Source organism: Medicago sativa, chromosome 4 (genome assembly GCF_051527215.1).
Source record: "Medicago sativa cultivar Bolivia chromosome 4, Bolivia_mono, whole genome shotgun sequence".
Taxonomy (NCBI): domain Eukaryota; kingdom Viridiplantae; phylum Streptophyta; class Magnoliopsida; order Fabales; family Fabaceae; genus Medicago; species Medicago sativa.
The window spans coordinates 100,661,490-100,677,645 of record NC_140752.1 but is presented as its reverse complement, the minus strand read 5'-3'; the positions used below and the strand labels follow the sequence as shown (position 1 = coordinate 100,677,645).

Here is a 16,156-nt window from a genome sequence, read left to right as displayed (position 1 = left end):
TCAACCACCTGCGACTCTTCAGGCGGTGCCTGAGAAGCCTCAGAAGGCTGAGAACTCCCTGAACCATCCCCCCCCCCCTCCGACCTCTTCCCCTCTTTGGGATATGTGCGTTTCTCCTCTCCTTCTCCTTCCGGTAGCTTTGTGTCTGAGCACGCCTACCACCTATCATCTTAGATGGATCAATGGGCTCCTGATCGGCCATATCTACACAAATTTTTAATAAATTAACATCAAGTTCCATAACATAATCAAACACATTAAACACTTACAATAAAATAAAATCATTCATACAATCATCCTTATGTCCATCATTTCCATCATAACTTAATCATTTCTATACACTTAATCATTCACATCATAACCTAAATACACTAAAAAATCAATATACACTTAATCAAACTATAATTAACATCACTTCTATCATTTCCATAACCTAAACTAACTAAATAATCAAAATAATTTTCATTGAGGCATTTGATCAAACACTTTGTGTGCAAAGTATAAAACATATTCAAATTGTGTTCATTTGCCACCATTCAAAGCCACATTACCATTTAAACAGCATAGGCAACATCTACATTCATTTATCAATTCAAAAACTACACATGCAATCATCAAATTGTCTATTTTAATCATCAACTCATCATTAACCTAACCACATGCAAACTACTCTAATTTTTAAAAAAAATAAACCTAACAAACTAACATTAACATTGCAATGATTAAGGGTACTTACTTGTGATAATGTGGTGATGATTTGCTTGCAATTCGTGAAAATGTGATTTTGGAGAGAATTTGTTAGTGTTTGAAGCAAAATATTGAAACTGGAACTGCTTCTGTTTCGATCTGTTTATGTTCAGAAAACTTCGACAGTTAACTACCGAGGAATTCCTCGGCAGTTAACTGCAGCCGGATTTTTAATTCCTCGGCAGTTAACTGCCGAGGGGGCAAAAACGTATTTTACATGTGTGTCCCAGCCTTCTCTAATGTGTGAACAACAATTTTCAAGATATTTATCTAATGCAGGTCAAGGAAAGGATAAAATTGGAAAACTCCTATTATCTAGCATCTCTCTCACGTTTCTCTCTTTTGGGGAGATGAAAAAAACATGTGGACCCCACCATGTTTTAATCTCTCCTCTCACTTTCTTCGATCCTCCAAACTGAAGAAATTGTGACTTTCTATTCTAACTCTCTCGCTCCTATCTCTCTCCCTCCTATCTCTCTCATTCCAAACACAGTGTAAGTGAAACTACTAGAAGTCACTAGGGAAAAGTCAAAGTTTTAAAACTTAAACACAAGTGTGAGATGTCTCCTAACTTAGCATACCGGAATCTCATATGCCTAAATAGAATATGGAATGATTATGAATAGAATGACAACTAAGTTCAGAAGAACCTTAAAAAAAAAAAAAAACTCAGTTCAAAAGAAAAAAAATAAAGCAAATAAAAAGATTCTCATTTGTGAATTTGAGTAAACAAAGTGACTTTAATACCCCTCATTGTCATCTATCCCAAAAGTTGGTTGGGATAAAGTGAATAATCAGTGGGGGTGAGTATATTAGCATAACTCATCTGAGGGAGGTGTATGATGTAACGCCCTACTTTTATTATTTATTATTTTATTAAGATTAGATGTCTTTTTATAATTTAGTCGACTTATTTTGATGAGTGATATTTTGTTATGTTATACGCTGGTATTTGCTAGTATAATATATATGTTATTTGGTGTAGAAATGTGACATTCCGTTTTGTGATGAAAAACTCTGATAATTGTTATGAAATTTTTACATTGGGAAAACGGGGTGTTACATATGACAGACTCCTCCATAGGTGTAATTAGTTGCAGTAGACTGGTGATGAGGAGGAGGCGAAGGAGCTGGAGACTACTAGGACTATGTGCATTTAAGCGCTTTTGTTGATCTTGGTTGGCCTCACCATTTTCGCCAACAAGAACAGCAAAAACGTTCATTTGATATGGCTGACAGCGAAGCAGGACTTGGACACGGCGCACGAGTAGTCCTGAGGTGGGATGGTACTTGCTTTTCTCTGCACCCAACTTTCTCTTGCTACGAACCCAGACGTTGGTGTTGTTGGCGGTTACATGACTCTTCTTGAGGTAATATTTTTTTTGCATTTCTATAGCATATAAATGACTTACAATATTATCGTGTCTATTTATGGATTTGTGATGCTGAAAAATTTGTTTGTATAATACTTGTGCTGATATTATTGTGTCTTTATGTTCGTAGGGATGAGTTTTGAAGCACTTCCTAAAGCTCTTTCCAAGGAAGGTTGTGAAGGACTACGATCTTTCTCAGCCGCTTGCTACCAGATGGAAACCCCCCTATAGGCTTTTATGACCCTGGATATTATTGAGGCCTCATTGATCTGATGGTGAATGTTGATGTCATCTTGAGGCCGTACGAGGATCGGCGAGACATCAGACCTTTACACGACATGTGTTGGTACTCCAGTTGGAGCATGGCCGTTAAAGACAGATGGTGCCTTCACTTCCTAGAGCGTGTTCTCAGGAAGTACGGCTATATCCATATCATTCCCAGATCTCCTACGATGATTCGGGCTCTTGAGTCAGAGAATGTGGTTGCGGCCTTTCAGGATTTTATGGTCCATGTCCTTGACCAGGTGCGGAGGGGTCGACAGACAACGACTAGGAAGCAGTGGAGGTATGTAGAGGGGTACATCAGATGGTTCTACGATGTATCTCAACCTATTATGAGCTACCCTGCGTGCGTTGCTGAGTACACAACTCTTGTCCCTCCATACGAGGAGGTTATTGTTCGGCAGCAATGGCCCATACAGCTTCCGGATCCCCTCCAGATTATTGCAAACATCAGAGCCATAGTGGATTAGTGCAATGGAGCATCCCGAAGTGTTTTTCTCTCCAGTTTTTACTAGTGTGTTGCAGGGCATCCAGTTAAAGTATAACATTTTGCAGGAGGAGCCGGTTCCCGAAGGAGGACTAGGAGCCGTAGTCCACATAAGTATTATTTTTTTAGTGTTTTTATGACATTTGTATATCTTTAAATGTTTTAATGACATTTTGGCGGATTTTGATGTAATATAATTACACTTGCGCATTTGCGTTTTTATGACAATTTCATTAATTTTCGGTTTTATCTTGCGTATTTAAATTTTGAATGATTCGATGATTGAATGTATGTATGTATGTATAATTGAATTATTGCATGAATGGATGAAAATGAAGGAATGAATGAATGTATGAAAATATGAACGAATGAAGGAAAATAAGGGGAAAAAAGAGACAATTATTCTATTCTCCTACTTGACACAGGCAGAACGTGACTTAACTCACGTTGGTCTATAACATACATGAGTTAAGTCACGTTGAGGTATAATCTACGTAACTTAAATCACGTTGCCAATGTGACTTAAGTCACACTGGTTGTATCGAAAGTGACTTAAGTCGCACTGAGGTATTATTGTCAAAATACATGAGAATGAGCAATTTTCAATCGGGGAAGAGCAATTTTCAAGAAAATAATTTATAAAAATGAAATGAACCGACGTTGTCTATATGGCCCATGCAACGTGCTCCAAATCCCCCCAATGGGATTTGAATAATGAATAAAAAAACCTATATCTCTTATGTGAAAAATAGGTCTCAACTATGTATCTATATCTTCCTATATACTCCCTCCGTCCCATATTACTTGACACAGTTGACTCTGACACACATATCAATGCATATTTTTTATCTTTCATATCTTCAATCCTCTATTAGAAAAAATTATGAAAATTTAATATTTTAAAAATACTCATCGAGACGAATTCAACAACATCTTACATGATATTGTTTATCTTTGTATATTAGTAGAAAAATACGGTCACAATAAGTTAAGTCAATATTGTACATTGTCAAATAGGTCATATATTGTGGGACGGAGGGAGCACAATGAACTTGACTTATTCTTAGCTTTTCATTAAGCTAGAATCTGCCTACATGGCCATTGAATACACATCTGTATAAATGAGTTAGACCGTTTACAATGGTGAAAAACATTCAACAACACTCAACACCTATTTTTTCAATTCCCAACACTCCACATCATTTTCTCTCTCTTATTCAACACTCATTCAACTTTTACCATCTCCAACGATTTTTCATTCAACACTCTACCCCACCATCTTTTATTTCTTATTCTTATTTAATTTTATATTTTTGCTTTTATAATTACATAAAATTACAATTATCGATTATAATTAAATTAAAAAACACTTAACAATTTTTTTTTGTAAAAACAAAATTTATTTAAATAATTTATTTTTATTTTCTTAACTTAAAATGCAATACAACAAACTAAGCATGCGGCACACAAATAACTTAGAATGCAAGACAACAAACTAAGCACACAACACACAAGTAATTTATTGGGTCATGCTAACCGGTGCCCCTGGGGCACTGGTTAAGCATACCAAAAATTGGAATTATTACCATAAAAGGAAGCTATTGTGACATTTTATGAATCAATTACACAATTTTCAATGTAATAAATAGTGTATAATTTACCTTTTTAGTATCCTTAACCAGTGCCCCGGGGGCACCGGTTAGCATTTCCCTAATTTATTTAGTACGATACAAATCATTTTCAATCACAAAACATTCCAAACTTTGACCATGTGTGTTTCACTAGATCTGATTGCAATTTGTGATGAACATTTGGATCACGCAACTCGGATCTAGAACGCACATGATTTGCAAAAGCGGGTAACACCTCGGTCGAGTATGGTTGCGGTGTACTAGATCCACTTCCCTCAGATTGCTCAAAATCAGTCCAACGTTGAGCATATGTATCTCGTTCATCCTCAACTATCATATTATGTAATATGATGTATGACCTCATGATGATACCCAAATCGGCTATGTCCCACAAGCGAGCTGGTTCACGGATGATTTTAAATCGAGCTTGAAGCACTTGAAATGCACGTTTGATGTCCTTCTGACATCCCTCCTGATGTTTTGCAAATAACTTATCGGGTTCACTCTGAGGAAGTATAATCGATTTGACGAAAGTTGGATAAGAAGGGTAGATACCATCAGCCAGATAGTATGCCATATTATAGGGACGTTGATTCACAAAGAAATTCACCCTTGGAGCTTTTCCTTGTTCCACATCATCAAACACTGGTGACCGATCTAGAACGTTTATATCGTTCAACGTTCCTAGACATCCAAAACCAATTGGAATTAATTATACATAAACAAAATCAATTATAGCTAACAGTATTTGAAGGACGTATAACTTTTAAATAGTTGTTAAATATATTGCTCATAATTTTTCTATTAAATTTGATAAATTGATAATGCATAGGCGATCCCTTGAAACATTTAATTACACTTTTTTTATTGATTGAATCATACTACTTCATCCGTTTCAAAATGAGTGTCGTTTTAGGTGTTTACACACATATTAAGAGATGCAATGATTAAAAGAAAGAGAATGATTATTTTACCAAATTATCCTTATTAACTATTGGTTAGTTTTAAAAGTAATACCTTGGAAGTAATGTGTAGAGTATTAATTGGATGTTACAATTGAAAAGAAAAAGTTATTATTGCATTGGAAACTGAAAGCGACACTCATTTTGAAACAATTTTTTTTGGCTAAAGCGACACTCATTTTAAAACGGAGGGAGTATTAAATGTATGGAACATTTATATTCGTCAAAAAATATTTTGAGAGGGATTGCATCAAACAATTACTGTACAAGTTACTATAACGTAAAAATTTTGGTTCCCAAAAATTGTTTTGAAAACACCAATGGAAAAGTAAGATATTTGCCGTCTAGGTTTAGTTTTTTTTCCCCTCCACTATTAAGTGTATCAAAATTGATTTTAAAAGTGTCGTAAAACATTTAGAAGTGTAAAAATTTATTTTGACTTATTTGCATGGTTTTCAGTAGATTTGTTAAAGCATTTATTTTTGGGGTCTTGTTAACGAGTGTCCCCGGGGCACTCTTTAAGCATTCTAAATCAGGAAATTATTCTATAAAAAAGTGAAATGGTTCAATTTCCAAAGCTTTGAATACACAAATTTTTATAAAAAAATTACTATTTGTAACCCTTAAAGAGTGCTCCGGGGCACTCGTTAACATTTCCCTTTTTTTGTTAAGAGGTGGGCAAAAATAGCAACCAACCTTTTGAGTGTATTTAGACCATCCACAATGCAGCACCTCATTTGGGTGCTTAAATGGGTCCCGACTGTACACGTCATTCGTTTTATAATTAATACGTAATAAGCACCTAATCTCTCCAACCCAGCACCTCAAAATAATTATTATTTGGGTCCCAACAATAACTCTATATCATTACATTTTAACAATAATTTTTATACTCATTCATAATTATATAATTTTAAAATATTGAAATAATTTAATTATAAATTATAAAAAAAAACAAATTCAAAGAAGGAAAAAATAAAGTAATTAAGTACAATGTTTTTTATTAAGGAGTAATTGAATACAAGAAATGTCAACTAAGATATCTAACGGCTATGCTAAAAGCAAATTCAAATTCAACTATTTTTTTTAAGGAAATCAAATTCAACTATTATTTACAACTATTATATAATTATTTTTTAATATCAAAATAATACAATAATTAAATATATAAAAAAATAGAATTAATTGTACATGTGGGGCCCATGGGTAATAGGAGAGAGGGTGCCTATACAAGCACCCACCTTCATAAGCACCATATTCATTGGTGTCACAAAGGGGGTGCTTATTTACAATGGTGCTTAATAGGGGAAGGACTCCCCATTGTAGATGGTCTTATATGAAATCAAAGTTCCCTAAATGAGCTGCAGTGCTGCATGACACTATCGAGTTCATCTTTTCTCCATTTAACATTGCTCCATTTAATCCTTTTCAATGCATAGATGCATGACACGTGGTAAAAATAAATCCAAGGGCTGAAATTAAATGGTTAACATAGAGACCTATGCATCTCATTTCTATCATCATCACAATCACCGGTACACAAACCCCAGGCATCCTCCATTCTTGAGCAATTCTCGCAACATCATGTGCTCATACTTGTTAACATTGAGATTCTGAGGCCAAGCATGAAGAAATTTGTGAAAGTAATGAAACATATCCAAAGAAGAACCAAACGTTTTGGGTCCCATATTCACACCACCAGATGCTTCCTTTTCTTCTTTTTAATCACCTTTGTTTTTCTGAGTTTATCTTTGATTCCTCTGCTCCAAATTTATTCAACTCTCTTGTTTTACGTTATGATATTTGTTTTGATGCCTTTGCTTCAGATCTGATCAAATGCATAAAATTATGGATATCACGTAGTTGTTTTGATTTCTTCTTAATTTTAGGGTTTCATCTTAATTTAGGGATTTCTTCTTAATTGTAAATCAATGAATCAGAATGGGTATTTTGATTAAAACACTAATTTCATGGTGGTTGGGATTATAACTGGAGAGAGAAAGAGAGAGAGGCGACAATGGAGATTAGGTGACGAGAAGAAGATAGATGGAATAAGATGGATACGTGTTTATGTTAACCTTTTAATTTCAGTCCTTGGATTTATTTTTACCATGTGTCATACATCTATGCATTGAAAAGGAGTAAATGGAGTAAGGCTAAATGGAGCAAAGATGAACTCGACACTATCTAAAAATAAATTTATTATAGGAAGGCTAATGTGGCACAAGTTAAGAAGTAAAAATAGAAATGTTCTTTTTGACTTTTAACTAATTGAATGCACAAAATTTAAGAAACAATTTCTACTTTTGGGATGCTTAACATGTGCCCTAAGGGCACAAGTTAACATGACCCTTATAGGAATAGTGAATTTGAATTGCAACAGAGTCGGGAATTTTTTTATATACGCTTATCATGAAGTGTATTCAACGAATTTCAACACAAATAAACAACTAGAAAAAAACAAAAATATAATATTATACTCCCTCCGGTCTCATTTATAAGCAAATTTTGATCTTTTAGATTCATTCAATAAATGATGTATGCGGTCTATATTATAGACCACATTCATCATTTATTCAATGAACCTAGAAAGTGAAAATTTGCTTATAAATTAGACCGGAGGGAGTACACTCTATTATATGAAAGTAAACACTAGTAAATTTAAGAGCAATTATAAGACATGCTTTAAAAAAAAACACCAATTATAAGACATAAAAGAAAATAACACCGGGGGTATCAATAGCAAGGAATTTTAGAAACGAAATTTTTTTTTAAAAAAATTGAACTAGGATTGGTGGGGTGCGCCAGCCTATGCAATAGTGCAACACATAGGCGACACTCGAGAAACCCAATAGCAAGCTACTGTGATGGCTTCTCCCCCTCAAAAAAGTAATTTAATATCGTGTGAACCATTGGTCCACATATCAGATATTAAACTGATAAGAACAGATACTACACTTGATCTTAGCCAAAAGGCCGAGAAAGGTATGAATTGTATGTGGCACTCGCTTCTGCTTTTATATCACACATTCACTCACTTTCTCTCTTAACTCCTCGATGTGGGACTATTTCACTTGTTGAACTCTTAACTCCTCGATGCTTTTGTTGATGGGCGCTATTGCTATTACATATTTACATCTTTCAACTGTGTTCATTCATTTCTTTTGAGTCCCACTGTTGTGTGTCTCTTAGAATTATATGCCAACATACTCTTCAGAATTCAATCTCTGATGTAGTAGTTAGTTGCACTACATTCAACTCTTATTTTGTGGAGTTTTTTTTTTTTTTTATTTCTTTTTAATGTTCACATTCCGGCAAAATAATACTATATACAGTTTTGGTTGATCAATTTATTAGCAGGAATTTATTTGAAAATTCATTTTTGGTTGATCAGAAAAACCTTATAAAGTTTCTTATGAGAGAAAGAATGTGTTTTGCAATCTCAACAGAAGCATTAAGTCTGACTCCAACAAATGCATGTACTCGTCTTGTGATGCAGATAAAAATCTCTCAATCATCTCCCCATAGGTTCTACTCTAGTTAACTTTATTTATTCTAATTGGATCTTATGAAATTATCTAACATCATCATTGTATTTGCCTTAGAAGGATGATCTAAAGATGAAGCATAAAATAAATCCATTGATAAGAAACCTTAATCCAATAGCATATATTACAGACTCCTCAACAAGGAGGCTAAAAGTTTGGAAGATGAAATGTTGTTTGACACCAAAAAATGAAAATTCTGAATATAAAAAATTATACACCTATTTTAGGATGAGAATGTCTAAAAAAAACATTAGAATTATTCACTCAGTGTCGAGCTGCAACCTGCTGCTTACACACAGGGCAGAAATTTTTGTGTGCAACCCATTGTTGTATACATTGAAAGTGATACAAGTGATCACAGTTAAGCCTCGCAAGCTCATCATCTGCTTCAAACTCCTCCTGTACTCATAAATTAAACATGTATATCATAAATTTAATTGGCTACAATGCAATTTTATGCTTTATTTTTGATTTTGATCCCTCCATTTTTAAATTCATGATTTTGGTCCCACAATTTTCAAAATGTCTGATATTTCTTCTGCCACCTATGTATTTAGGTTATTTTTTTCCATTGACAAAATTATATTATGACATGAAAATGAGTTATTAAGTGAAAATTCACTTAGAATTGTTTGTATTAAATTTAGTTGTTTTTGTGATATTGATCAATAGTGTATATTTTGATGAAAAAAGATTAATTGTTAAGTGAGAATCTACCTAGCCTGTGTCATATAACCAACTAAGTTGCCTCACTTACAACATCTTCAACATTCAGCCTCAAAATGCATAGGTAGAAGGAAAAGGTCGGTCAATTTTAAATTTGAGGAATCAAAATCGTAGATTGAGAAATAGGGGGACAAAATCGCGAATAAAGCAAAACAGAGTGATTGTACTTATGCTAATTAAGTTTTACAAACTAACTACCTGGCAAATGCTGCACTTTTTGTCTATTTGATGCTTTGATGCATCATCTGAAAACTGAAGCTTAGTCTTCCTTATGTAAGGTTCCATCTCATCTTCTTTAAGTCCAGTATTCACATAACCGATTCTCTCACCGAGCTCAAGCAATTGCTGTCAAACACAAAATAGAAAATTACACAAACATAAAACAAAGATGCATGCAAGTACTGGACAACATATCAACAGCTTGAGGATGTAACTATTAAAATAGAAAAATAATAGAAATGATTATTGGAGAAAGAAGTCACCTCATATGACATGTTATCAACATCTAGTCTCCAATCTCTGTAAAGATCACGTGAATTGAATCGTCCTCCCATTAGTATTCTTCCTTGAAGCGCCATTATCTTCAAAATTCCAACAATAATGAGAATATGCAAATTAGATTTCAACTACAATTATAACTTAGCAAAGACTTGATTGGTTATAACCATCATATTGACTTACTCAACATCATCTACCATGCAAAGAAATTTACAACATTTTTTTCCTACTTCTTGAAAAAATCATGTAGCCTAACATAAAAATCGCAATCAAGATTATAACTCTCTAAATTATATATCAAAACCATAACACCTTCCTACTTTAAGTAGGCATTAATTTTATCAAATTTTGTCATTGAACAAGAGCGATGTTAAAAACATGATTTGGTATATTCTATTCAAGGTATGCCAATCCAATTTTAGAATTTAGTAGCCAATACATTCAAATGCTATACAGAACATAGAGTAACTTGCATGATTAGTAAGTTATCGTTTTGCTTAGTTTTTATGAATCAGATTCATAAAAATGATCAAAGTACTTGGATTAACTTGCAGTATTTAACAAGTTATAGATTTTTTTAAAAAAAAAAAAAGAAAAAAAAAAGAAAGTAAATTACCATGGTTTGATATAGACAGACCAGATTTTGCTTAGTTTTTATGAATCAGAATCATAAAAATGATCAGAATACCTTAATGAAAGAATACACAAGAGCATGAGCAAACCTCAGAAAAATCATCAGACGAAATATCTCTGATATGACGAGGGTATGTCGCAGTTCCAAAAGAGCATGCTGTGAAAATGTTGGGATCGGTGTCCGGAAAAGAGAAGGTTTCTGGGTAGACAGCAGTGCGCCTTCGGAAGGAAGATGAAGGCTGCCAATATAGTTATGATCAAGTTTAGTACATAATCATGTTATGAAATTTGAAACTGTTATCAGAAACCAAAATGGTGATGAAGTTTAACATAAGGAAGCAAACACAAATCAAACAAAAATCCAAACTAATCATAGATGTCTGTCTAAATCACAACAAACAAGTTTATATATAGTGACACATTATTAATGCAGCCTAACTAATGTACATAGAAGAACATCACAATTTTCAAAATGGTAAAAAAAAAAAAAATAGCAATACTACTACCTCTCTGTGAGTTATCTTGTCGACATCAATTTTAGCTCTTGAAGACACATTCTTTTTAGACACAACACAATCAACAGATGCAGCAGCAGCATCTGCTGAAAATCCAATTCCAGGACCACACCAAACATCTTGAAAATCAACACAAGTAGCTGCTGAAGATGAAGAAGAAGAAGAAGCATCATTACTATTCTTGTGCTTCTTTTTTCTGGTTTTCTTCCCTTGATGAGGCCAATCTGCTGAAGCACGAATCACTGCCGGCACCGACACCTGTTGAGAAGCACCAGCAGTGCATCCTAAACCTCTGAAGGTAGCTGCTGCAGATGAAAAGTTGATCTTTTTGTTAATGGGTTGTTGTGAGGTTGTTGTTGTTTCATTGGAGAGAAGCAGAGATGAAATTGTGGACTTGGAGCGTGTGGATTGGATTTGTTTTGTGTTAAGAGGATCTGTTTCTGTTTCTGTTTCTGAAATGGGTTTGTGGTTTTTGTTGTTGATTTGGTTTCTGGATGGTTTTCTCCATTTCATATGTTGTTGCTCTGTTTTTGTATCTTGTGTCACAGAAGACATGTTTGGTTTGGTTGGAGAAGAATCAACAAGAATGGGATTTGGAAATTGATTTTTGCAGAGGAATATAGAGTACTGCTTAGTATTTAGTTTTGAGATTAATTAATAATTTAATAAGTAATATTTGTGGGGTGGGGTGCCCTTTACTTTAGTTTAAGTGGGGTCCAATCTTTGTTTTACTGGAATTGTGGACATATAGTACTATTCATTCAATTCAATTCAATCACTAGCACTAGCACTAGCACTAGCACTAGCAGCTAGGCTCTCTTCTTTTTGTGTTTTTCAAGCCAAACTACCGATGGATGGCTGATGCTACTCCCTCCGATCATTATTATAAGTAAAATTCCACTTTTTAGATACATTGAGTAATTAATATATCTGATCTTTATTATAGATCAAATAGATTAATTATTCAATATACCTAAAAAATTGAGTTTTGCTTATAATAGTGACCAGAGGGTGTACTTATGAAAGGAAGGATAAAAACTTTGAAAATTCTTTCTCTTCTCTTTAATCTATGATTCTCATTTGGACTGTAGTGGGAGGGCAACTTAATTTACTGACAATTTATATTTAAATATTTCTAGTACTATGGAAAGTCAAACTACAACAACTCAACTTCTGCTCTGGTCCCGTCGTGAATGTTTTGGAGAAAGTTATAGATTTGAAAACATGAATGATACTCCCTCCGTTCCAGAATATCGGGTCCAATTTGGTTTTTCACACATGTTAAGAAAAATGTATAAATAAAGGAAAAAGTAGAATGTATTGTATTGGGAATGATGAAAGTAGTATTAATTAGAATTATATTGTATTGGGAATGATGAAAATTGTATTAAAAATTGAAATGGGTCAGTTATTTTGGGACACTTTTTTTTAGTAAATGGGTCAGATGTTCCGGGACCGAGGGAGTAGTATTTGTAATAACTTTTAAATAATTTTATATTTATAGTTATATTATAGTATTTTATTATCATTGTTCATTTTTCATTTTATTGTTTTTATCGATAAAAAAATAAAAATATAAGGTTGTTAAAAAACTAGTGGTACAAATATCATCTTTCATCAGAAAAATATTTGTAATATATAGTTGTTTAAAATAACTTATTGATATGTATTTTTATGAGTGTGTCCAGACTACATGTTTAAATCGTTGTGGTCATATAATTCGAAGGTTTTTGTGACGTTGTTTTCTTACGAAAAATTTTATTTGGACAATTTTCAATCCACTATAGTCATTGAAAAAAAGAAATAGAGAGGAATATGTGAATAATATGATAAGAAAAAATAATGTGTAGAATCAATTGGTTTTTTTGGAAATGGTGTTGATTTATTAATTACAAAAATCAATACCCTTTTCGAGAATAATTTAATTATTGATTTTTTAATTAATACATGTTTGTATTCATGTTGAATTTGACAAAATCAAGATGACATGCTATGATTTCGACAAATCCGAGAGTTGAGTACGGTGTTGTGGTGACAACACATGGAGGTGGAATAGAGTAGCGGGAGGATAGAGTAAGACATCATGAGAATGATAGTGGTCACGATGGCACTGTAATATCATTGCGGTTGCGGCAATTTATCAAATTGTGTATTGATGCACCGTGTTTTGATTTTGTACCACGGTGTATCGATACACAATTTCAACTCCTTTCGTACAAGCATCATGCTCTAAGTGCATTACACTCTTTAGTTTTGCATTGAGAACATTTCAAACCGTGGTTTTGATTAAAATTGTGGTTTTGTTTTGATATCTTTGACACAAAATCAAACATGTTAATTGTTAAAGAGCGTTAGAAGAGAAAATGTTCACATAACTTCTCGTGTTAGGTTTTACGCATCAACCTCACATCTTAATAATATTTTAAGGTGAATTTATTTGACACTATAAATTGAAGCTTCTACATTATCACACTTATGTCATGTGAGTTTCAATTTGATTTCAAGCACACTATAAATAAAGAGAAATGATATTTGTACAACCATTTTTTGACAACTTTTGTGACAACTTTCTCTTTCATACTCATATTATATTTTTAATTTCTCTCTCTATTGCTTTGGTTTTTGTGCCAATATCTCTTTTCCTTTGTAAAATCATGGTTGTCCCAAAAGTTGTCTATTAAATGGTTGTTCAAATAACACAACTCATAAATAAAAGTGTTTAAACAAAGCTAAAACTTTGTACCCTATCCTAGGTATGATGATGGGTACATCCATTTTTTTAACCTTTGATGAGCGTATTATACCAAATCGCCTGTCTCACCAAAATGGTCATGTTGGTTCCCAAAAAAAAAAAAGACCCTTGACCTATATGATGGGTGTGTTCTTCTCTCCCTTTGAACGAAATGAATTTGTCACCAAAACTTTTAGTTTACACTCACATATCAATGGAAACTTTTTTAAAAAGGCTAGAAACCAACGATTATAGTGGCGTGTATATATAAACAGCAAAATGCTCCACATCTTTAAAATGGGATGCAATAGAGTAAAGAACAAAAGCATAAGGACAAATTGTCATATTCAATTTTTTCAATCTAGGGCTGGTTTTGGACCACATCTTTAAGTATAATAAACAAAAGAATAATTTGGCCAAGAGGTAGGACCGTAAATTTAATTTCCCACTAGGAAGATTTTGTTATTAAATTACTACGGGTTTAGCCAATAGAATGTAGGCAGTGTTATTTGGTTTAGTTAGTGATTTTTAATTTATTTAGTTTAATTTAGAAAGAATTTTTGTTATCTTTTCATCACATATAAGAGTCACATGCAGAACATTCCAGTTAAACATGAACTGTATTTCCAAATCCCTTCATGAAATAATGAAATACTCCATGGTTAATTATATTGAACCTGAGCTTTTGTACAATATGGCCCGTTTGTCCTTTCAAACCGGACTGAAGAGAAACAAACCCGCACAGGTAGACCGGTTTTTTCGGTTCAACGGGTCTTGTCCACCCCTACTTATATCTAATAGGTTCACTTCCTTGTATAGTTGTTGGTTAGTTGTATTGTACGTCACAACTTTCCTTAACATTATAATTTGTTCAATAGTTTAGCTCCATAACCCTGAGGTGAAACGGGTAAATAATGGGCTTATTTGACTCCGTATGTCACATTATTTAATCCCATAGCTTTATGGAAAGCGATTATTTCTTTCTTTTAGCAAGCCGAATGGAAATTAGCTTTATTTAATTTTTGCCGTAATCAATTAGTGTCCTCCTTTAACTCTAAATTTGTGAAACTATGATGGTCGTGCATATAAATGTATACTTGAAGATTATTCATAAGCTCCCATTAGATTATGATGATGGCCATTAATTTGCCGAAAGTTACACCATGATCTTTAATCTTTTATGATGCATTCCGCATCTCTATCTATTAAAGACAGAACAATATTATTTGGAGGCGTTGATGGTAGTTGCAATCAAACATGCTAATTTTGAATTATATGCACAATGTCGTATTATGTTCACTTCTTTAGGTGTAATAACAATTTACAGTAAATAAACATGAGAACTCGTGTTTGGAAGCCGGTCGTAGTAACAAAGGATTGTTGGTTTGGTTGATGTGTATTATTGCCGCCAAATTATCATAATTAAGATGCTAATTCTAAAACTAACTAAAGGTAAAATTGAAAATGACAAAAAAGTGTTTACACCTCTAAAAAAAAGTATATACTCCTTCTCCAAAAAAAAGTATATGCTTTTTTTCATATGGTTTTATCCTCTAAATAAAAAAAAAAGATTGTTCCTGGATCACGCGTAAATAGAAAAATACATGGAAAAAAACCAAACAATTGGCTCAATTAATCATTAAGCTTCATCAACAACGAATTGTTTAATTGAGTTTGATTCTTGGATGAAATAATTCTTTACCAGACTTCCCTTATCTACCGGCCGAACTCCTTGGGATTCATAGGATTAACACAAAAGAAGAAAATACATGGCAATGAAGTAGACAAATTATAGCATATGGTTTGAATAGAAAAATTAGCAACCTAGGTCATGCGGGCTTCATCATTTCTGGTTGTTTAAGGTTGGAATTTTGCTCTCCACCCAGCACATTTTGCTCGCACCCTGCAACCATGCCAAAATTGCCCTTACGCATGTTAACTCACGCTGCGCAAGTTAACTCACGCCGCGCAAGTTAACTCACGCAATGTTCAATTTCTTTGTTGTTTCTTCTCTCATTTTCTG

The 16,156-nt window shown here is 33.4% G+C and overlaps 2 protein-coding genes and 1 non-coding gene across 4 annotated transcripts; 1 reads left to right on the top strand and 2 right to left on the bottom strand.

Moving 5' to 3' along the window:
* The first annotated feature begins 2,392 nt into the window (after positions 1 to 2,392).
* On the top strand, positions 2,393 to 2,872 carry LOC146934745 (uncharacterized). Its single transcript, XM_085707938.1, has one exon. It carries the CDS (start codon positions 2,393 to 2,395, stop codon positions 2,870 to 2,872), a length of 480 nt encoding a protein of 159 aa, XP_085564064.1.
* A 5,404-nt stretch (positions 2,873 to 8,276) lies between these two features.
* On the bottom strand, positions 8,277 to 8,471 carry LOC146934744 (U2 spliceosomal RNA). The gene has a single exon (XR_015009022.1). It is a non-coding gene; the product is annotated as a U2 spliceosomal RNA (small nuclear RNA).
* Positions 8,472 to 9,103: 632 nt separating this feature from the next.
* LOC146934743 (uncharacterized) lies at positions 9,104 to 11,990 on the bottom strand. Of its 2 annotated transcripts, none has more exons than XM_085706669.1 (5): positions 11,394 to 11,990; positions 10,977 to 11,126; positions 10,239 to 10,337; positions 9,955 to 10,101; positions 9,104 to 9,429 (listed from the first exon to the last, which is right to left on the bottom strand). In XM_085706669.1, exons 1-5 carry the CDS (start codon positions 11,955 to 11,957, stop codon positions 9,295 to 9,297), a joined length of 1,095 nt encoding a protein of 364 aa, XP_085562795.1. In that variant the 5' UTR covers positions 11,958 to 11,990; the 3' UTR covers positions 9,104 to 9,294. The 2 variants fall into 2 exon arrangements, with proteins under 2 accessions (XP_085562795.1, XP_085562797.1); XM_085706671.1 differs by lacking the exon at positions 9,104 to 9,429 and adding an exon at positions 9,681 to 9,806.
* Positions 11,991 to 16,156: the final 4,166 nt, after the last annotated feature.